General features: G+C 42.0%; 1 protein-coding gene across 2 annotated transcripts in view; it reads right to left on the reverse strand.

Annotated features, from left to right (window-relative positions):
* ACBD6 (acyl-CoA binding domain containing 6) overlaps positions 1-23934 on the reverse strand; it is an 89870-nt gene that overhangs the window by 63579 nt on the left and 2357 nt on the right. For both annotated transcript variants that reach the window (XM_064454516.1, XM_064454515.1), the window contains exons 2-3: positions 19687-19751; positions 19075-19171 (exon numbers count right to left, since the gene is read on the reverse strand). In XM_064454516.1, coding sequence (XP_064310586.1) covers positions 19075-19171; positions 19687-19751 — 162 coding nt within the window. The remainder of the gene's footprint in view (positions 1-19074; positions 19172-19686; positions 19752-23934) is intronic.

Raw genomic sequence — 23934 nt, forward strand, 5'->3', positions numbered from 1 at the left:
CAGGATTGCCTGAAAGGTAGACTTGGCAGCCTGGCCGTCCCACTCATGAGCCAAAGCTCTGCCTCCGCAGCACTCCCAGCCATGGCCCCTTAGGGCCCAAAAGCCCAGCCTCTGTGAGGTAGCATAATGCTATGTTACTAGATTGCAATGCTTGCCTTTATAAATCTACTTAATATAGATTTAAAATTAAATTTTATAATGGGCAGCATTTCCAAATGATTTACTCCCAGGAACTCTAGGATTCTGAATGATTCCCACCATAATAGAAATGAACAATTAGAATAATGATTGATCGATATGGAGCCTCAGGCCTACCTTTTCAAAAAAAACATCCTGCAGCTTGGGATCTTCAATTGGCTGACTTTACATTGATGCCAGACTTTCAGAAAGGGCTAAGTGCCTGCTGTCTGAAAGCCTGACCCTATTAGGGGGTGCAGGGCACCAGAAACCCTAGTTCTTCAAGGGCATCTAGTATCTCTGTCTTCAGGTAAGCAGACAAAACTGGTTTGCAATTCGCAGCAGTAATTCCTTATAAAACCAGCCCATTAATTGCAACATGCTGCTGGCAGTGGACTATTCTGTGGATTTCTGTGATGAGAAATTATCACACCCATGGTGAATAAAATCAGAAGCAAAAGGAAAGCCATCTCAACTTCTAGCAGTGTCTCAGCAGCTGCAATACATTGCTGATTACACCCAAAAGTGTTGCTGCCTCATCAGAATTCTACCTAGAAAGATGTTGATTTTTTTTAAAATAAAAATGCTTACATTTGTCTTTCTTCCTGTCCCCTAGGTTGCTTCTGTTTTAAATCAGTTTACTGTTTCCCTATAACACATTTACATTCTGCCCCGTTTAAGCCAACCAGTTCCACCTCTCAGGTCTCCTGTACCAGCCCAAAGCTGTAATATTTGGGTTTGCAGATATCAGAGACATACTTCTTTATTTAAAAAAAAAAATAAACTGAAAGGAAATTGGCTTTGAAAACTATTCTATGGCAAGTAGGCTTTCTCTATAGAGTAAAAGGTGACAAAAAAATTCTCCTTTTGTGAAGGGAAAGGGGTTCAGAATCTTTTCAGTGCAATGCCCCTCTTCAAAAAAATTATTTAGCAGAGAAGATTACTGTCCGTCAATGATTTTTACACCTCTTATAACGAAAATTAATTTCAGATCATCTGCTAGTACACGCAAGAGCTATTTTTATAAAAAGAAGCTATACTCACAACTAGTCTATCTTCTTTGATACTGAGGGATAGCGGTCACTCAACCAGTATCAAGAAGCTACAAAAAAATTTTAATCTATATTCTTTCATCTCTTCCCACTCCAGTTTTTGGTTGATGCTTTTTTCAAAGTCAGAAACAACACTTGAGAAAATACATTTCATCTTTCTAGAGGCAGAAATTGTAAAAAAGGTTTCTTGGATTAAGTTCACCTTCTTTGCACAACCAATGCATTTCTACTAAGGATTAATCATGTTGATTGAGTACACATAAGGTCATCGGGAAACATAGCGATAAAGGCTTTCCCAAAAGTGCACAGGCAAAATCTTCTCTGGCTTTTAATTCGTATACAGGTTACTTTGTCCAAGTAGCTTTTATCTCATCTCTTTCACACAGAAATAGGTAACTCAATATTCAATTTATGAATGTTGAACCAAGCTTATTCCATCACAGTCCTCAATATGTAGAACAAGTTTATGAAAAATGTACAGGAAGAGTCTCAGCTATCTTCTCAGGATTTAATGTGCGCCCCTACTCTGCAAAGCCATGAAAGACAGCATCATGGCTCCACCATTCATTCATTACCACTGGACTTCCAAAAAGGGAATCTGTCCAGGCTATACGGAACGCTTCTTCCCAAAAACGTAAACTCTGCCTTGACACTGATACAAACTGGTTTCTTTCCAGACGCCCTTGACAACTTGCCTATACCATGAGCTCATCTGCCCACTTCCAATATCTATGCCAGGGACTCGCACGCAATATCTCAGCATGACATACCAAACTGGATAATGAAAGAGGTAGGACGGAAGCCGTTGCTCCTTCCAAACCACGTCACAGCTATTGTACTAACAGGAACAAGTGTTTTGTGTTTTTATTTGTCACTCATACAGGCTGGAGGGATCAGTAATGTGCAGATGCACTTTCCTTCTTAAATCTCTTGACATTTCTAGAGCAGAGAAGGGCTGTTAGGTTTGGAAATACAAAGAAAATGCTACATATACACAGATAATGACCAGTGAGTTTAAAGTCACAGTAGCTTGCAAACCATAATGAAATTAAAAACTGACACTGCACATTCTCTTTCTCCTCCTCTAAAAAAAGCCACTAATAATTAACTATGTGGCTCTCAATTAAGCCAGCTCGATTTCTTCCATTGCTGGCAGTGCTGTCCAAAAGCACTGCAGATACACATGTAACTAATGATGTTTAAGAAATAACATGATCCCAGGCTCCCATCATTTGCAACCTGAATCCCAGAGAGATGACAGCAGCATTATCTGCAGTCAGGACCACGTAAGAGAGATGCTATAGAAAAGGCAAAATTACTGTGGGCTTCATAAGGGTGAGGGGGTTGCCCTCAAACTGCTGATTAAAAACTGGGAATACAGGGGAATTTGTGACAGCCTGGGAAGAAACCTTGGAGGATTGCACTGAAGTGCCAAAGCACAGGCAGTGGCACGTAAGAGACCCAGGAAGAGATGATAAAGAGGTGTAAGAGATGCCCTACGAGGCACTGGAATATCTCGTGTTTTCCCCTAATTCTTGCCCATTGATTCTTTGATGCTTGTGTACAATTATGGCTGATATCAAAATCACTATTACTCTTGACAGTTAACTTTGGTAGGTGGATCTGGTTGACCAAAGCTAGCATAAATCACGGGCAAATATGTGCTTCAGTATGCAGCATACGTACTCATTAAGAGACATTTTCAACTCCCCTGCCTCTCAATGTGCTCACGGACTGGCGCTGGAAACTCCACTAAGCCCAGAACTATCCTTCTCAAATGTCACCAGGAATGCCAGGAGAAAAGCCACACTCCTCCCGGAACAGACAGCAGAGCATCCTCATCCCTGCCTCAGTGCACTGTATTTGTCAATAAAAGACCGGCTCAATTCAAGGTACAATCGCATCTCGACTGGCTGTCACTGACAATGCTGCACCAGACGGCCTCAAAGCCTGACAGCCACTTTCTGAGCAAAATGGAAATACAGAGACTAATATTTGCTAACATCATTAATTCATTTTTTTCTCCACTCCCCCTTCTTCCTTTATCCATGATGTCAAGATGTATACTTTTAAATTGTTGTCAGCCATAAAACAGACGTCGTGTCCTAGTTCAGAGGTTAACATATAATGACAGACACATTAAAAAACCCCGTCCAATGCCTCACTGAAAATTTCAGCTCCATCTTCTCTTCAACGAGACAGTAGCTCAAACTCACTTATAAGCTTTAACAACATTAAAGTCTAATCATGATTGAAAAATAAAGGAGAAAGAAGGTAGTTTTATCATACTAAGCATTATGGGTACAAAAAACAATTAGAGACAAACATTTTCTTTGTGCGGGTTTTGAGTTCACATTCTATTGTGGTCTTAAAAGTCTCCCATGATCACAGCTTGATCCACTTTTCCTGTTGCATTTTTGGAGAGCAGGATGAAAATTATCATCTAAGAGGAAAAGCAGTATTTTCCTGTTGGGGGTAGATTTGGTGGGTCAACCTTTTGCTATAATCCCTGAAGACAGGACAGGGATTTGTTATTTTTAATCTCTGAGCCCAAGCTTGGCTCCAATCTACACAAAACAGGCTACAACAGATTTAACAAGATGGTACTTCCAAGGGCCCTTCCAATGACTCACTTCAAACTCACGTGCCAGAACTCATTACAAAGACACGAGTGAATTTACCATCAGTGATTAGCTGGGACTTAACTGGATCGAACAGTACACAGCTTTTTTTTATATGTGGGGCAAGGGACTCATGAATCTGACAGAAGGAAAGGTACAGAGAAGTCCTACAAAGACACTAAAAAACAGCAGGAATAGCACAAGTTTCAGTAAAGCCTTTTTTTTAAAAAAAAAAAAGTTTTTTTTAAAAAAAACACACCACCAAAAAAACTCAAAAAACCCAAACCAAAACAACAACAACAAACACCATAACATAGAGCTAATGGAACAGCTAAATCCCAGGCATAGGTTAAATGTAGGGCACCCAAATTTTATCCAGAGCAAAATCAGAACTCTGCCTAGGTGGTTTTTGCATGTCTAGACACCCAGCACACACAACAGCAATAGTTGTTTGGCAAGGCACGTGGCTGTGCTGCACAGCGTATCTATCACCCCCCCCAAATCCCCCACATCTCACTTTGGTTTTTCTCCACACCCAAAACCTTTAAGTAGCTTCACATAAATATATATTTAGGAAAAAGCAAGCGCCATTAGCAAAAAGGTTTATCTCATCAAAATACTTATCTTCAAAGTTACACTGGATAACACCCTAAAATGACCAAGACTTAAGTTCATCATCATCATGCATCTTGGAAACAGAAAAGTGAGACAACTCAGGACCTCACACCCGAGCCACTGCAGTGCATGGAAGAAGTAATCTCAGGTTACATTTCGAGGCTACTTATTGGATTATTTTTCTCTTCCTCTGAGCCTGATGCAACTTGAGTCAGAGTAGCAGCTGTATCCGGCTTTATAGGACAGAGACAAGAAATACTCCCGACAGAATTACTACAATGAAAACTTCAAGTGTTTCTGCAGCAGCAAATATATAGTGCAGATTCCAATCTGCATATGTTCTGTGTAATTGACCTTCCTACAGCCGCAGGTGTCTGCACGGCACGCTCATCGGCTTCCCTGCGCGGCCCTGAGCAGAACCCAGCGCTGGGGCCAGGGACACACATCACCTTGCTCCGTACCAGTTTGCAAAAAGGTGCATACACAGCAGCAGGACAGTGAAATGCCCTTTTTGACAGGAATGTGACAGACTTCAGCAGCCGCCTAAGAAGCAACCAAAATCTGCCTTGGCTTCGCAGAGTGCCTGCAGGGCTTTGGGGTGTAACTGAGGGTCCCGAGCCACCAAACCTGGAGAAGCTGCAAGTGCTGGGTGTTCACAGAGGTCTGGTTGGTGGGGGCAGGAGAAACCCCAGCCCACGTCCCAACTCCCCAAACTACACGTGGGAGGTGATCAGCAACTCCAGCCTCAGCTGCCGTGACAGGACAGGCAACATGCTGTAACTCCGTCAGGCTCACATGAAGGTATAACTAAATCCCTGAAGTGTGCTGATTGAATTGTAGTTAAGCTGATATAGTCTCAGGTGACAAATTTTACAGAAGACACGGAGTTAACCCAATGGCAGACCTCAAGGCCTGCTTTGCTGGCCACCATGTCTCCTTAATGCTCTGGATTAACATTTCTGGACACAATTTGAGGAGTCGGGATTATTAGGGGGGCAAATAGAAAACATAAACTCTCCTAAAGTTTCAGACACTCACCCCCCTCCTCCCCTCTGTGCCACCGCCTGGCCATCCCCCTGGGAAGGGAACTTGGGCAGACACTAATTGTATTTGACAGCAGCAATTACACGCAAGGCTGGAGATTAGAAGCTCGTTAATTGTGTGTGCCATAATTGCTGCCGTCTTTTCCTTCTCTAGTTAAGGCCAGTGCCAGGAGAGCCAAGGGGAGGGGGTACACTCCACCCCAAATGCAGGTGGTCCGAATATGACAGCCCTTGGACAAGGAGATGTCCCCTATCCCCCAACACTGCGGGAGGCTCCTGACCCGTAACAATGCGGGAGGGTCCTCCAGCAGGGCGGCTAATGAAGCATGAAATGAGGACTAACAAAGTCCTCTTCCAAAGGTATTTTCCACCTGTATCTTTCTGACTTTACAGCTCAGCTGAACTTCATGCTACCTGCAGCAGGATGGAAGGTAAACATTAACCCTTCAGAAGTGATGCTGCTAAAGGAAAACCAATTTTACCACCTATAAAATTAGGCGCTGTATTAAACACTTGAACAGTACTAAAAATCCTCCCTTCCCCGCTAAAATGTATGAGCCCAGCATTTCTCACCACTCTTTACAGACTAGCAGAGACCAGTTACATCCAAACAAGACAAAAACACATCCCAGCTGAGGGCAGCCTCCCAGTTAGACTCTGCTGTAAAGCCACCTTTCATGAAAGGCTGCTGTACCCTCCGCACCAGCTGTATTAATGGCCGTCATAAACAGACTATTTTAATATTCCTCTCTCAACAATCCTTCTTGGCTCCCAACAGCAGCTCAGCAAGAGCGTGCACATGACTCAGCACCTGGAGTGTTTTCAAGAGACCACTGAAGATCTGTACAACCTGAGCAAACTGTCTTATGAAAAATGGCAGTACGCTCCGCCGGATAATGTCAGGGTTTGGGGGGTTTGTTTTGTTTAAATATTGGAGAGTTTAGTTAATATTCTAGTAGTGGCTACACAAAAAAAAAAAAATTTCTGGTTCTTTTAATATCTCACAGAACTTCCTCTATTATAAACATGATGTAAAACAGGGAAAATATTTTCCAGATTATATTAAAAAAACCAAACATACTATAATTAATGTGATTGTGCTGCATAGTTAAACAGCGCTGCGATCTAAAACAAGGCCTCAAAGATTACTCATTTAACCTATAATGAGTTAATTAATAACTGCATCATAATCTCAGTTGGAAATTAGGAGTAAAGACAGTCAGGGCAGGGGAAATAAATGTAAAATGCTTGATGTAATTCTGAGCAAGTTTTATGCTTGCCAGTAGCTGTGATTTCATGACTCACTGTATACATTTTAACATATGCCTGGAATGAAATAATATGCTCAATCAAAAAAACCCTAATGCAGTTGTTTCCAGCAGTTATTGATTTGTGGAGTTTTTTGGGGTTTTTTTTTTTTTTTAAATGGAATAACAGATACGTAGGTGGCAACACAAGATTGACAGCAGACTCTCCTCATCTCCTTTTTGTGGACACTGCAGTAACTCGCAGATTCCCAACGCCTGCAGATCAAAGGGTGAAACAAGTGGCCTGTTTGCACCCTTCCAGCATGAGACACTGCAGAAATCAGGCACTTTCACAAGGCGAACAGAGAGCATTGCATCATCAGTCCTGGAAGCAATCACCTCTGTCACATTGCCCACACGAAAAATCCACAAATGCCCATGCAGGGGGGACCACACTATATAAAAACACAGCCTGCACTGTAATTGCAATTCATTTATATAGAGTGACATAGACATTCATATGGGCAAGAAACATATTCTGAGTTGAACTGGAAATACTGAACAGCTACATAGCTTGGGATGAAACATGCTCTGAAGCTTGAAAGCGTCAGGCAACCTTAACTTTTGAGATATAAAGCAGTGATAGGACATCAGCCCCCACTCCCAGCCTGACTGTTGAAGTATTCATCCTCTACTTGCTGGAGCAACACTGGACCAGCCATCATCACAGCCGCAGCAGAGGCCAATTTCGCCATTCGCAAAAGGAACGGCTCCAAGACTGCTTGACCAGCACCACTGAAATTTGTTTCCTCCAACAGATCTGGGTCATAAAAGCAGAGGCTGGACTTTTGAGCTCTGCAGACAAGAGAAATGGCAGAATGAAGAGATCTTCATTGGTCAATATCCCCAAAGACTCAGGCAAGGGAAGGATCAGAGCATCTCAGCAGGAACAGAAGGTTTCTGAAGTTATGGTGGTTATAACCCTTCCCAGGCTCTGCCAGAAGGATGCAGCAGGCTCTGGAGGCAGCTGCCTGCTGAACAGCCTTTACTGCTGTGCATCGATGCTGTGTTTGAGCCTTCACATGCCTTTGTGCTGGTTAGTTCAGCTCAAAACTCAGGATGCTCTAGAGACATTTAAGGAGTGCCATCTTTTCTTACAACAGGAATAACTGGGTACAATAGGACCCAAGTATCTAAGTACCAGACAATACATGCTCTTTTAAAGGATAACTCTTTTTCCACTCTAAGACACAAATAGCATTTACAAGACATTAACCAATGTGTTAGCTAACTTCCAAACAAAATCTTAATCTCCAGTAATTACACTCAATACCTGATACTTAATGTAAAGAGCAAGCTAAACATAACCACTTAACCTTTTTCTAACCCAAAAAGCGGTATTTTCACTGAAGAAACAGCTTATGTTATACACAAAACAATTGCAGCTATTTTCTACTAAGTAAAAGCATATGCTATTTTTAATTATCACAGTCTCTCTTTAAAACAGCCTTTATATAACCATGTGAAGCAGCAGTATACATGAACCCTTCCTGTGTTTGAATACCATCAAGTAAATATCTACAACTCCACACCTAAAAACCAAGGCATTATGTACTCCACAGTTAAGAGGAAGATGCAATTTCCACCCAAGTTTCTGAATTTTTTTTAACAGCCTCTGACACAGTAAGTTGAAAATTCTGCAACAGTTTCAATTACTTTGAAAAATTAGATTTTTTAATTAGAGGTTGCACCCTTCCCCATTTAGAACAGTCAAGCTGGTCACACAGCTTGGTGGGTTGCTGGCCAAAACAGGAGCAAAAGTTTGACAAGAGGCTGAGTGAGCCACAGAGCCAGCCAAAGCCCACCTCCCAAACACCCACCTGATGCCACAAGCTGGGAAGACTGTCCCTGCTCCTCCCACTCTCACACACCACCTCACTTTGCTATCCAGGGCGACAGGACTTGGGTGTATTAAATCAGGCTCTCTGGGTTTCTGGGCACCCCAGGAAAATATCAGGGTCCAGGGATGTCAGGGAGGCTCCCCACTGCTTGGGAAAGTGACCTGACCCACAGGAAGCTAGGAGTGAGCACAGAAAACACTTCTTAGCCTCCTGGTCCTCCCCAGCTCCTCTTGCAGCTTTCTATTTGGTTTTCCTCCCCTTTCAAACCCCCTGTTACATCAGGCTGGCATTGAACCTGCTCCACTTTCTACCTCTGCCCCAAGCTCCCACCTGCATCCCACCACCTGCTTACCTCCCCTGCCCCTACAGCCTGTGACTGGGGCCTGCTTGGTTCAACACCATGCCTCTGTCAGCTCCTGCTGCACCCTCCCCAGACCCCAATTTTGTGATGTTGCCCACCTCTACTGAAAGCTTCGTTTTCCAACTTGTTTTAGCCAGTGGAGCTTCAGTACAGAAATGAACCTAACAGGGAAGTTTTGATTGCTGGTGTAGTCACTTCCCATGCCACACCACCACTCTTTTCTGCTTCCAGCCTCACACTGCTGCTTCATAAAAACAAGCTTTTCAATACTTTCATTATCCATAATTTTGTTGCTGGGGAGACCCTTCCTCGCCTTGCAGAAACTGCCACCTCAAGGCAGAAAGGGCAGAGGGGAGTACCTGGTTACATCTCAGATGTTTCAGCTTGTGGTCTGGCATCTTAACAAATTCATCCTTGCCATCTCAAGTTAAGCCAAAATCTTGGGCTCTCCCTGGAAGGATCGACACCTATCCATTTTCTGTCAACTCAGCCGTAGCAGCAACGATCTTCAGCAGAGGATCAGCAGCAACTTAAACCTGTTCTAGTGATCCTTCTCTGCTATTGAGATGGTTTCTAGGAGAGCACTTGCTCAGCTGAAGTTTTAAGATACCAGAGGTCAGCTGTGTTCCATGTCTCCAACCCCACAGCTGCGGGATCACAAAATAACCAGGTGCTGTGGGACTGCTACCTGTGCACTACAGCCACACAGCAAAACCTGTTACTTCTGGACATCTATTAAGGGCAAAAGAAAAAAAGCAACTAGGTCCCTGCTGTACAGAAAGTTACACAGTAAAGTACCTTGCCTCATTCTCTTACATCCTGTCATCACTGAATACCAGTAATTTGATATATATATTTACATTTTTTTTCTTTTCAGTTGCCTCTGGTGTATCTGCCTAGCATGCAATGTCTTAATACACCAGTAAGCCAGGAATCATAACGCTGGGATGCCACACACATCACTATGCTGCAGCAGCACGCTCAGCATCAGCAAGGCAGAATTACATCTCCAATTATTCTTTTTTCTGAATTCATTCCAGATAGTACAAGGGTTTTTTTGAATTAGTGCAAGATGATGGAAATTAATTCATTGACATTTTCAAAGGGAAAAATATTTAATCTTTGCTTAAGTGTTTAACCAATATCACTGCATTGGTAGCCAAAAATTATGAGCCCCCCAATTTCTTGCTTGCAATTCCAGAAAACAACTACTGTTACATTCAAGTAGCTGAGAAAGAATGTATTACGCTGCCCACAGTACAGTAATGACATAGTGCATCAGCACTGCTGGATCTGAGCCAGAAAAACAGGGGCTAACATTGTTACAAGCAAAAGTTAGCCCTTGCAGGGCTAGTAAAGATTGAGTATTTAGCATACAGTACGTTTTTAGCTAGACCAGGCAGCTTAAAAGAGAGAAGACGTATAAATCCTTGTCATTATAATTCTTTACTTTGAAAAAGTTTAGGAACATAGGAACATGGCCAACCTCAGTACGGATTCCAGTGCAGCTTTCAATATGTGACTGTTTTCATTGCTGGTTTGCTTTCTAAACTTCAACCTTCCTAAAATACAAGCTTGCAGCTTGGCACCGTTGTATTTCAATCAATTGCTTGAACGAGGATTGCAATGTCATAAATAAAAGGAGCCGAGACCATAAATTTCTGCGGAGATGTAAAATCAAAGAGAACAATCCAACAGGCTCCCAGGGGATGGGAGGCTGACACATATTCCAGCTGTTTATATTTCTACTATGAGACACTTACTCATTTTAACTTTTTCACTTTTGCACAGCTTGCTAGAACCACAATTCCAAAAACACTGAAAATCTCATACTAGATCTGGCATTTTGTTTTGTGCTCTACAATAAAATGCAGCTGCAGAGGAGAAAAAGCCCTGTCATTTATCAAGCTTGTGCACAGGCAAAATCCCAGACCACCGTGGCTGACAGCCCCACCAGCACAGCACCCTGACGCCTGGATGTGAGTTACTTGCTAGAACAAAGCATCCTCAGGACACCCCTGACAACTCCATCCCCAGGCCACAGGTTCATGGCAAACAACCGCCAGCTCCCATCTACGCTGTCATCGCTACCAACAGAAGCTACGCATGCTATTTCATTAATCTGCTCCCTCACTTCAACAACAGCCAAGGGATGGCAGTGTTATATTCACAATACTGAGTGAGGAACTTGCACTGCCCATGAGCCTGCGCTGCTTTTAAAAACAGTAAGAATAAACAGGAAACTGAATTTGATTTGCTGCTCAGAGCATAACAGTCTATACAAAGCGGGTACACAACACACTACCTCCTACTTGGTGTGCCAGAGTTGAGCTATCTTGCATGGAATAAAATTTATAAACAGCTACATGTGCAAAGACAGGGACAGAAAGGTAGCAAATAACCTATGGACAGCTTTGTTTATGAGTAGGACCTATATCAAGTACCTAAAGCATGAGCGCGCTTTCGTCACGAGAAGGTAGAGAGAAGAAAAGGATGTAACACTATCCACCTTTATCACAGAAGAATGGGGCAATTCAGTTCATGTTTGTAGTGTGATATTTTACTGTCTTACACAACAGGAACAAGAAAACATCCTCTTACTAAATTGGTTCTGAAAGCACGCTCCAAAAGCAAAACGCTCAAGGCCTAACTTGTGCAGCTAATAAACTGCCATTTTTCCAACTTGGATTAAATAAGGTGGGTCACTCTGCCTGTAGTCGTGCGGGTATGAGTACGGCGTTCACAAGTGGCGAGTTTTTGTTAGTCATGCATGGCACAGATTACTCCCTCTCACAGGAAGGCTGCATCTACCGCTAACTCCACTTGCATGCTACAGACTGTCTGTCACACAGCTGGCAAAAGGCAGCAGGGCAGAAGAATCTCTCTGCATGTTAAGATCTAACCCCCCTCAAGCCCTATGTACCAAACTACCACAAACCCCAGTGTGGTTCACAAAAATCCCCCAACTCCGCAGTGTGCCTAAACCCAGAGGACACTGCAGTCTTATGTGCCCCAAAGCCAGAAGCCTGGGGTGGATCAGTTTTTTATTTTGTTCTTAATTTCTAGAGCTTCCTTTTCTATTATAAGAATAATAAAAAAATAGGCTTGCTAGTTTGTTTTTAATTTTGTGGTTTTTTTTGGAGTTGTTTTTTTTTCTTTTTTTCTTTTTTAAAGGGGAAGAGCCTGATCAGAGTTTATGAATTATCTCAGTGATTTGCTTCTTCCAATGTAGTCATCCATTGAAATATGAGCTTTTAAAAAATATATATAGCAAATGGTGCATTTTGTTATGATTTTTATTCTTAAGTACAGTTATTAACATTTGGGTGAAAACAAACAAAACGTCAAGCATGAAATTCACTGAGGGTGAACTGACACACAAGGATCTATACAAACCCAGAAAGAAACAGGAGCAGCGAAGAGCAGAGACCCTGGCAGCGCAGCTGCATAGCTCGCAGGAACACAGGAGGCTCCTCTCCCCAGTGTGCCGCATTAGCACGGCACGGGAAGACAAGCTTTAAGGAGCACAGCCATAATTCAATTAGTCCCCACTTTACACGATGCATTTAAATTGCTTTTATACTACAAAAGAAATAAAGTCAGTATTTTCAAAGTTTTTGACCGTGAGGTCAACGGTATAGCAAGCCATAAACTGAGACATTTACCCAAACTAACTGCACAGCATGTATGGGAACACACTGCTGCTTGCGACAGGCAGAGACCCAAACCCTTCCTGCTCTTCCCATCCCCCTGGTAATCCTGCCCGCACCACTCTGCTGCTCTTTCCCAACCACAAACGGTGGCTGCTTGGACAGATTATCAAGGGAGACATCTGTTTGACTGATAGACAAAACAGGAAAACACGATGGGTGCACTCATTTTGTTTACAGACCACAGTTTTTCTAATGCATTTCTTAATTTCCAGAAGAAATTCCATTGGCCTGCAGTACTACCCAAGAAATCCACAGATTCTAGCCTTGAAACTACAATATGATTTACCATTCGCTAATGTAGTTCTTAGAAGTTGACCAAACGTAAAACCTGTAAAATGCAGAAGAGCAAAGCTTCTTGCTCCAGACATGAACAGGACAGACTTGAGCGATGAGGCCAAATTTAACAAAAATTCAGGTTTGGATTCCCAAACGCCTGTTTTAACATCATTGGATACACAGTTTGTATTTGAGTTGCTACAGAAATTTTAAGTTGCCGTGGAGATCCTACTCAAATACAAGAGGCTCATCAATTTAAATCAATCTTAAAATATCTCAGTAACACCTGGTACGACCTACAAAAAGCATACATACAAACTCAGCTCCTCTGCAAATCTGGAAATTGTTTCTCCTAGCTTTTCACTGTATCCTCAAATTGCAAATTCTCTTTTCCATATTTTAGTTTCAACTTGCTTGTTGCACTTAAATTGTGATAAAGGTTATTTCAACAGAAAGAAGCCGGGAAGGAACCCAACCCGGTTCACAGGGTAACTGGCCACCCGCCTTGTCAAATATTGCCCCCTGCAGTACTTCCCGCAAAAACACCCACTGGCCACGGGGCAAGTCAATTTGCTTTATTCCTGCAGGTTTTCCAGTTTACTGGGCTGCTCTGAGCCTGCAGCAATAGTACATTTGATATTTTATTCACTCTGAAGTTTGTCTTCTTTTTGAGCCTGACTATCTATTCCCCAGGGGTCCTCTCCTGGCTACTCCAAACACCGCACCTCCATCCTCCCAACCAATACCACAACGGAAGTATTTTATTCCTATTGACTACTTGGTCCAGAGTACTGAGAAATAAACCCTCTTCTACTCAAACAAGGCACAGAATAGTAGTTGAAAAAACACAGGCAGCTTTCTCCCCTGCAGACATTAACACTGCAAAAATCAAACCTTTAAGAGCTCAAAAAGATGTTCGGTGAATCCCTACTTTCTTTGAACGGGAACTCTCTTACTGCTTTGCCTTAGAGACATTTCTCTCCTCCTCAGATTCCTAATATGCAACTTTCCTCATTGCACAGCAGAAATCTTACTAAGTGCATTATTGGTAAAGTGGAGTTGAACAAGTTAAAATGCCTTTTCTTTTTTTTAAATATAGAGGAATATAGAATATAGAATCATTAAGTCCTGCAAATTTCAGCAGTTAAAGCAAATAGAAAGATGGCTTCTAAGTGTTTGGGAAAGGGTGCCACTGAAGTTAGTAGCGTGACAAACTGTTGAGATTGGAACTAGTAGATGTGCAATATAAGAAATAGGAAAAGGAAATATTTAGAATCAAGAGATGCCAAAACTGCAATCAGCAAATGGAAGGATAGAACTGATGAGCAAATCTGGACTCTTGTTTTATTATTTATTTTTATTGTTTAAGCTGTGCCATGTAACCATCTTGTCACAAGAAACAATCAATAACAGCTCTTAGCTGCCTCACTGCAGTGTCATGTACACACCTCCGCCCACGTCCCCTGTGACATGAACGCAGTTGAAGAGACGTGTACAATGCTGCTGAGCAAAAGAGGTGCTGTCCCGCTCCTGCCTCCGGATGGTCAGTGCCTGCGCACACAAACTCCCATGTTAATCTGAGGTTTGAAAAATCTGGATGCTTAAAGCCAATGGGGATTTGTGATATCAAATACGTGACAGACATTAGAATTTTAGAGCGCATGGGGGAATGGAACTATAGCCACTGAGACTGCCTCAAAAACCGCAAGTACTGGAAGTGCCCAGTTATACAGTAGAGACAGTGATGTACACAAGAACGAAGTTATTGCATAAAGATGCAAGACAACCAGCTTGTGAAGGTGAACCTCCCGAAATCACCAAGCCCACAGGACTGCGCCACAATGGCAGGTACCGGAGAGCCACAGCAGGAGAGAGGGGTCAGAGGGATGAGCACACATAGGCAATACGCTGCAGGTGGCTGGCAGGGAGAGCAGATGAATATCATTGCCAAACTCACACACACATCAGCAAAAGCCACCGAAAGCAACATGTCATTTGCTGCCAGTAAAGCAGGAAAACGACAGGTGAACGTATGAGAAGCGAAGGAGCAGAGACACATAAACCTCTCTAAAGGACCCAAAGCAGTGGGAGGTGTTGACAGCACGAAACATTTCTGTTTAAGGATAGAGAATGCAAAAGAACTGCTTCGTAAGTTTTTCTCTGTTCTGAAGGAAGACTGAATAGACTTGAAGGACAGGTGATGTCTCTGAAATATGTAAATAGAGCTGAGTTGGTCCAAGCAATTACCTTTTCACTGCCTGGAATTTCAGACTGAAAGGAATGACTCACAAGAAAGAGCAAGAAACAAAAGATGCACTAAAAGGTAGAAGATGACAAAGGAAGACTGCATCAAGAGGAGAATGGAGACAAGCATGGAGAAGTATAGTCCTGACCTCCTACTGACAGCTGTTCTTGGGAAAAGGAACAAAACCTACGATACAAAACATATAAGGCCAATGCCATCGTAGGAAGACAGAACTACAAAGCATCCAGAAAGGCAACTATGATTGTTGGTTCTAGACCTCTGGGTTCCAGATAAATATAGCAAGGCGATTCCTGCAGCTTCCTGAACATCAAGACAATGGATCTCACTTCAATATCCTTTAGGTTATCCGCTATTTTAAAGATTTCCTAGCAAATAAAATTGCTGAAAATAGATGCAGTATGATAATATCTTTCCAGGTTTTAGACAAAGCTCTGAAAGAAAAGATTAGGCATGACTATCAGACAAACCTGCTAGCAGCAAGGGGGTGCAGAAGAAACTAAAACACATTGGAAACAGCCATGGCGAGGAGCGAACAGGTGTGCCTCTACTGTCAAAAACTGCATACGTTTCTCAGAGCAGAGAACAGCTATGCCCTGCCTCTCCACGTTTAGTTGTCTCCTAATAAAGCACAGGTACTCTAACCTCCATGCAGGAGTAAGTAGCAGGTCAGATTCTGGCTACTACTAGTGTTCTCATTGCTTCTGAACACAAATTCAGGGTGCTCCTACTGCATCAGAATGCTTTTACTTTGGTTTGGTTTGGGGTTTGTTTGTTTTTGTTTGGTTTTTCCATCCAAAACAAGCAACGATCACTAAATTATAGCAGTTACAGTCTGATGCTGAAAATGTACTCATACAGAAGCTGCAAGGTCAATATGAAGGAATGAATCAATGAAGAATCAAGAAAAAGGAATGAAGAAGTGGATCTGTTCAGACTACATAAGAAATACTGCATTTAGTTCCATGCTATTTATTAAAAAAAAAACACACTGACAGCCTGAAATCTGCAGAAGAGCAGCAAATCTGCTGGGAAAAAAAATGAACCTAGAAACACCTTATCTTTTTCATAAGTTTTAAATTTTGCACATTTAGCATTAAAGGATCAAGACATTAAAACCTTTTGCAAATACATGAAACAGGAGACAGGAGGGTTTAAGATAACACACAAGAACAACTTTAAGGGATGAGATGAACCGTTGAACAGAAAATATGTAGGTAATATTGAGAAAGCTTTACAATAGCAAAATTCATGAAGCTGCACAATGACAAATTCAACACCCTTGTGCTGTAATTACTGTTTATGATTCATAACGATCTGAAAGCCAAACTTTTCAAATTTGTACCAAGCACTTCATACTGCTTTTAACCAAATAGTTGGAGTATTTAATTCATGATCTACTGAACATAAGAAAAATTCAAAGGAACCCAGCAGATATGCATGTAAAGGGGACACAATGACAGTGATGAAGCACCTTGTAATGTACCCACAGATCTTTTTCTATAAATCCAATTTGAAATTTGAAGACTAAAATAGCTATTTTATCTCCATCCCCTGACACATGTATCTCCATCATTTTCAAGAACAGAGCTCCCTCTTGTGGCTCCAGAAGGTGGATTGGGGGTGGTTTGGGGGTGGTGAGAAGAGCACAGAGCAGCATGAGACAAATCAGAGTGAGAGGACTCCTGATAGTATTTTGGTCGTATAAAAGTGGAATTAAAAGGAAGATATAGTAGGAAGGACAGGTGTCTTCTTTTAAAGAAAGCAATGGCACCTGTACTTTAATGCTAACTTTTAAATTACGTTTTCTGCTAATGTAACTTCCTCTGCTAGGCCCTTCTGCACCTGAGCATATTCCTTCAATGTAAAGTGCTTAGACCTCTTAACAGCTTTCTAGCTCAGTCATAGGCAAGGCACAGGAAAAGGAAAGAGTCAGGTCAAGAAACATGGTGCCTGTGCAGTGTTGCAGGGACAATAAACCACATAATGCTCTACGGATTTTCTGCAGCATTACAGCTCCATGCACTGAGACCACACAGAAGAAAAAATCATTGGCTTCAAAAAGTCAAGAAATATATGCATAGTTACATGAGCAAAGCACAGCTATTTAAACACTGCAACAAAAGCAAGTGAAGAAAGTAAGTTACATTTCTTTAAACAACTCTGACAACTCAGCCCTGCCATCTTCACAGAAAACTTCTGTTCAAGCTCCAGCACTGCTCTCCTGCAAGCCCACACTGCTTGCATCAACTATTCAAAAAGGGAGGATAGAGCAACACATGAATGAGCAAACACGCTGGTGCAACAGCATTACCCAGCGGAGTCTAGTTTCTGCTGATCCTGGGGACAGGCTTATGCAAGGACAGCAATGGGAAGAAACATGCTTGCATATATACGTTCCTCACCTTAGGGGAAGAGGGGAGGAGCAGTGCTGCAAACCATTCTTTGTTTGCTATATGACTTCTTTAAAGTATTTTTTTTTTAAATTAGCTTATTATACCATTTTCCTAGCTGACAGCTTTGTAACCTGAAGGTCACACCTGTGACAATAAGCATTTCTCTGAGGCAAGCAAGTGAAGGGAGTACCCAAAGCTAAGCTTGTCACCATGTACAAGAAGGCTTTTTATGAACAGAAGCTCTACCCATAAAAATTCAGGAAGTGTTGGGTGTTTTGTTTTGGTGGGTTGTTTCCCCCCACCATTGTTTAATGAATATTCATATGTTTCACTTTACACTGCTAAACACTATTCATTCAGGATCATACATGGATTATTTTAAAATTATTTTATTTCTGTATGAGAATTTTAGATTGGACAAGAATTTACACAGCATGCAGCTGGCTTTTGCTAACTGCACCGCACAGCATATGAAACTATTTTCCTCAAGGGCATTAAGGGTTTCTTCTAAATGACAATATTTCTTTGCTGCAAAAACAGGATCAACGCCATGAAACACGAACTAGTGAAGAAAAAACAATTACTCTTAAGTCTCCAGAACAGATCAGAAGACAACCAAGAATCAAATTCTTGATTCATAGGCTTGTGCTCTCACAAGATTTTGCTTCCAAAGCGCAGGACCAAAAAAGAATCAATTTCCTACCGGAAAAGAAATTACCATGCCTTCAGCATTTTGCTATTAGTGAAATATCTCCGCTCTATCTCCAATCAAAGGCAATACTTTTTCTAAAGAGCAATCCTCTTTAAAAATTGTATAAAAATCAGTCTATAAAGTCAGAGATATCCTTAAATATTCAATCAAGTAATAAACCTGCTAGATGAAAGACAGATTAATTAAAATGACAGTACAGTCTCCCTATAACACACATACAAGACTTACACTTGTTATGTTGGAGTACCTAATCATAATCAGATTTGGTAATTTGCTGCACCGAAACAAAAAGGAAACATTTTTAGAATTGATCATTCAGTTCATGTCACTTTCATGGAGATTACTTTGTATTGATCAACATTTAAATAGTAGTTGAAAAAAGATGAGAAAAGGATAAAAAGTATCTTTACATGCAAAATACAGCATGAACCAATAAAAGCAAAATAAATTAGATCACTATAGCCAAACCAACCCTGTACACGCGCTCACGGTAATGAAGATAATTATGAATGAAAGAGAATGTTCTTAATGTTTGTCGTAACAAAAGCAGAGTTTAGAAGTTAATTTAGACTTCAATCTGCTCAAAAATTAAGTTTGCCATGCAGCCATTAAAAACTGTGTGAAGCTGAACCGTACTTAGTTTTACAAAGACACAAATTCTGGTTTGTTTTCTGAACAATATTTTCATGTTTCCTACCTGTGGATTCCAACTAGGGTCCAGTTTTTTCACTGTAGCAACATACTCCTGCATAGCTTGATGAGGGCTGGTGTCTCCCAGGGCTTTCCAGGCCTCCCTAGGAGAGAGAGCAAAACATCAGCAAGCCACTCAGGCAGACGGATTTGTTTCATCAGTGGAACACAGCAAACAGATTCATCTAAATACTTCCAGGGGGTGCAATGCCAACTTTCATTCAGTTTAAAATGGTCAACTTTTCTCTGAAGCCATCAATGGCCACTGCCAATGCACTACTCTGCTGTCAAAGGATCTTTCAAGAGATCCTGATACAGGCTGGAACATAGTTTGTGTTCACAAAGTAAAGCTGTTTGAAAAGCTGTAGCTATGTTCACAGAATTTTTGTTGTGTGCAGGCTAATTCTGGATGAACAAGGTAAATACCAGAGTCTAGTGTTTCATGTCTGCAGCAGGCAGAGCAGCAAACATTCCCCTATTAAACAAAAGATTTTAAAGCCAGATCAGTGGCAGACTCTCAGAGTTGACATCCTCTAGTCCATAAACTGTCAACAGATGAGGCAAAAGCAACAAGAAGTAGAGCCAGAAATTGCCAGGAATTGCATGGATTTCCTCTTACCATTTCTGCTTTCCCTCAAAATCAAAGAAGCTTGGCTTGGGAGTGTTACAGGTTCCAAATTTCACCTAAAGAAAAGAAATTTCCTTCTGTCAGAACAATGCAAAGGGAAGGGGGTTTGCATAAGGAAATACTGGGTTCTGTTGGTTTCAGGGTAATTTTGTTCTTGTGCCAGAGGAAAGGTTTTTGAGGGAAAGAACTGATACAACTCAACCCCACCATACCCTCCCTCATTTTAGCTCTCTGCATCCCTCTGTTTTCTTTGGGTGATGCAAGGGAAGCAATTTTTGTTACGCAGCTCATTTCTTTTGCATGCATTACCCAACAAGGATAACCAGCAAATGATTTCTCACTTAATGTTATGTTTATTGCCCAGCCAAATGCCTCATCCTCCACCAGCATCAAGAAAAATTCTGTTGATTAGGATTTCTACATGAGATGATTATTCATTAAGGCTGAAATTCACCTGCTCCCTCACAAAGCTCAAGTAAACAGACTTTGCTTAATTATTTTCAAGGTCCTCTGGAAGGCAAGGAGACAAACTCAGAGCAAAGGAATGCCAAACATCTTCTGAATTTGCTGTGAGGCACCTGGCTGTATAGGAAGCACTGTGAGAGACAAGTCAAGGCCTGAGTGCCAGAGATGAACCAGTCTGTCAGAAGCAAGCCAGAAATTAAAATGGGGGGAGGAGAAATAAGAAACACAAGGAAGCAAGGGAATGAGCTAGAATTGGTGGATAAATATATGGGGAAAAAAAATAATCTTACAGCCAGTGTTAACTGGACTTGGTGCCAGTGGGATTCAGGCAGTTTTCCATAGGGTAGTGTACTGGTGGGACAAATACAAAGTCCTTCCTCTCATTGCAAGGAAGTCCAGCAGCCATATCTCCTCCCTAAGCTCACCCACAAAGGGGAACACAGAGGACTGACAGAGGCTATGCCTGCCCAGGGCTCCAAAGGCACAACCACGTCCCTGCCACGAGGCCAGCACTGACAACTGCCACAAGAGCAGCGCAATTAGCAGGTTGACATTTGGGTAACAGATATTTTGTTGAAGTCAGCTCAGGAGAATGCGTAAGTGAATGTGCCTCTGTCCCAGCCTGGAAGAGCCAGGGGATACAGGTCAGGACCCAACAGATCTGGCTGTTATCAGTGCCCCTTTCTCATAGAAAATAAAGCCCTTTGCACACAGGCATCACTGGTAAAATGAACCTAATTGACATGAAAATATCACTGTGATAGGCAATGAATTTACACAAAAAATTGATTTTTTAAAAAAACTTTTTTTTAATGAAAGTGCTATATATCCCACAGGAATGATGAAAGTGTAGGAGCCGGAGCCCAGAGCAGAACCACAGCTCCAAACGTGACAGCCCCTGGAAAGCAGTTATCACAGCAAGTCCCCGTAACACAGGGCACAGCCCAGTACAAAGGAAGCCCAGCACGGATGAGGTATTTAAGTAGACCCCAGGGAGGGAACACTGGTATGTTCTGGAGGTGGGTGGGCAAAGGCTGCTGGTTGAATATTTTGTTAGCCAAGCAAAACTAAACTGCATTCATCAAATGTTTTATGAAATATGCTCAAGTGTTCAGGCAGGTGAAGTGCTTAAATCAACTAACAATTCTTCACCTTAACAGGGTGGGGATTTTATGCTGAGGATGGAATCATTAATCAGGCTTTAAAGAGAGCATATCCATGCTGAGAGAGATATTTATTAGTTACACTCTGTTTTCATTTAAAGTGTTAGAGGATATGAGTGACTGCAACTGAAATTAATTTTCTGTACATCTGACTGTCTTCCAGTGAGCAATTGGTTCAAATTAGAACACCTTAGCGGGCCTTTAGAACAACATATTGCATTTCATGGACAAACAGGAGAAAGGGATAGCAACAGTTAAGTCCAATAAAACAGTCACGATTCATGTTGCACTGTAAATGTTTCCTCCTGTGCTCAGAGGTGGACTGGATCACTTGTTTAGAAAACAAAACAAACATGGAAATAAAATGCAAAATCATTATCTGCATGGAAAATGCCTGCTTGGCAATTCTTTAGTTCAACATCTAACCTGCAAAAATTGGCCAAGTTGGATAAAAAAACCTCATCTATTTTAATAGTAATTTTCCACTACCATCATCAAAACACAACAGCAGTTTCCTCTCTTTAGATTTAGCATTCAAAGGCCGTTCCAGCATTGGAAAGACTGTTAGTAACATTGATAGTAATACAAATCAAGGAATAGTAGTTAAATTTCATCCATTAAGAGGGGGGGAAAAAGTGCACTTGTGCCCTGTTTGCTATTTCAAGATATATTAAAAAGACTTGCAATGGGTTTGTTGGAAAGAAGAAAATAAAGGTTTTGGCTTCCCTCTTTTTGCTGACTCCATAAATCATCAGAAACCAACCAGAAATCTAACATTAGTGGGGACACGAACCTGAGAGCTGAGGAAGGGGAGTTTTAGCTAAATATGCCAGAGCAAATTCACGGCAAATACTGGAGGGGTTTATTTTGTGAAGGATTCTGCCCTCCTGCTACTTCCTTGGAGGGCCTCAAAAGCTGTTTTTCTCCATAACCAGCAGAAAGACAAGAGCACATATCTCATTCTGTGTCCACAAAATAATTACTGATGGTCTCCAGGGGGCTGACTGGTCACTTGATGCTTAGCTCTCCTCATTTACAGTTCATCAGCTGCATTAAAAAAAGATGACAGCCAGAATACATTAAATACTTTCCTAGTATTGCTTTTGCATGCAGAGTTGCCTGATGGCATTAGGCTCGTACCAAGATGACCCAGGCAGATCCAAATGGGAAGCGTCTGCAGATGTCTCCATTTGTGGCCAAAATGGAAATTTAGAAACCTTGGATGAAGCCTTCACCTGAGAGCTGAAGGTCACAACATTCAGAAGAGTGCTTGGATAGACAGATACTCAGAGACGCGTCAGCGCTGCATACCATCCCCATACGGCTTCAGCCACTGGTCCAGGCTATGAGAAACCTTGAGATTCTTCCTACACATTACTCCACAACTGATTCCTCCCACCCACCGCTGCTGATGGTGGTAAAACAGCTCTTTGCTAATTTTTCCAATAATACATTTATACAGCAGGGAATTCCAGCCAAATATTCTTACCTGACTGTAAACCTTCTAAGATGAATCATATCTGCAGCCTCCCTATAGAGTAGTAACAAGAACAGAACTCACCTCCACAGACAGCAGGGCTAAGCTTTAACTGTACACAGGACAAGTAAACTGAATTTCTTTGGCAAGACAGGAATTCCTGCCTGTTCCTGCCCAAAACTCTGCCCTGTTAACCTGCCCCAACCCATGGGAAAGCCCTGTACTCAACTGACTGAAAGCGGGACGTAAGGAAGAACAAGCAAACATCAGCCACAGAAGGCAAGGGGTCCTGGCCCTGATGACCAAGGGGCTGTACATCCCAGAGACAGCGACGCTGGCAACACTGCATCGGTGCCATCACGCCTCTCCATGCAACAGGAAGCTGCAGGTTGAAACTCCCATGTTCAGGGCAGATTCGGGGCACTGTGTTCTACAATATTTGAAAGACGGCACGCAAGAAGTGGGATTGTGTATTTGAGCCTACACTCACCGGAGACAGCATAAGACCTGTTTTGCCAATGGCACTAGATTTCCAGCTTGCCTGCACCTCTCAGCATTCACGTAGGCACTGGCACATCCTCCTCGTGGCAGGTCAGTTTTCTCAGTTCGATCATTTCCAGCAAGTTCTGGATTCCCTCCCCTCTCTGAGGTATGACCACTACATTGGTCTCCATTGCTACGTTTTCTCAGCCTCATTTTGCATCCTCAACATTACAGGCAAGCACTATCTTCACTTCACCACTACACACAAAGCACAGACAAGTGATTCACCCAAAGTCACGCAGAAAGTAGGGGGAGAAAAAGAAAATCAGTCCCAGTCCAGAGCCCTACTGACTAGTCTGTTCTTCCTCCTGTTCTGGGGCAGAGTCGTAAACTCAGCAACATCTTCTAAAAACCTCACTGGAGATGACAACTAAGCAATTCCCTTATTTTCAAGTCCCTGACACATAAACAAAATCAGAGAGAAAAGTAATAAAATCCTGAAATGGCCTCCAATAAAAGGTAATAAAATTCCAGGAAAAAGCCTATATACCCAAACAGTTTGAAATAAATAATATACAGTATTTTAACAGACAGCTCAGCTGTTACTGTCACCTCTTTTATGATGGTGCTGTACCTTAAATTAAAACCCTT

Source organism: Phalacrocorax carbo, chromosome 6 (genome assembly GCF_963921805.1).
Source record: "Phalacrocorax carbo chromosome 6, bPhaCar2.1, whole genome shotgun sequence".
NCBI lineage: Eukaryota > Metazoa > Chordata > Aves > Suliformes > Phalacrocoracidae > Phalacrocorax > Phalacrocorax carbo.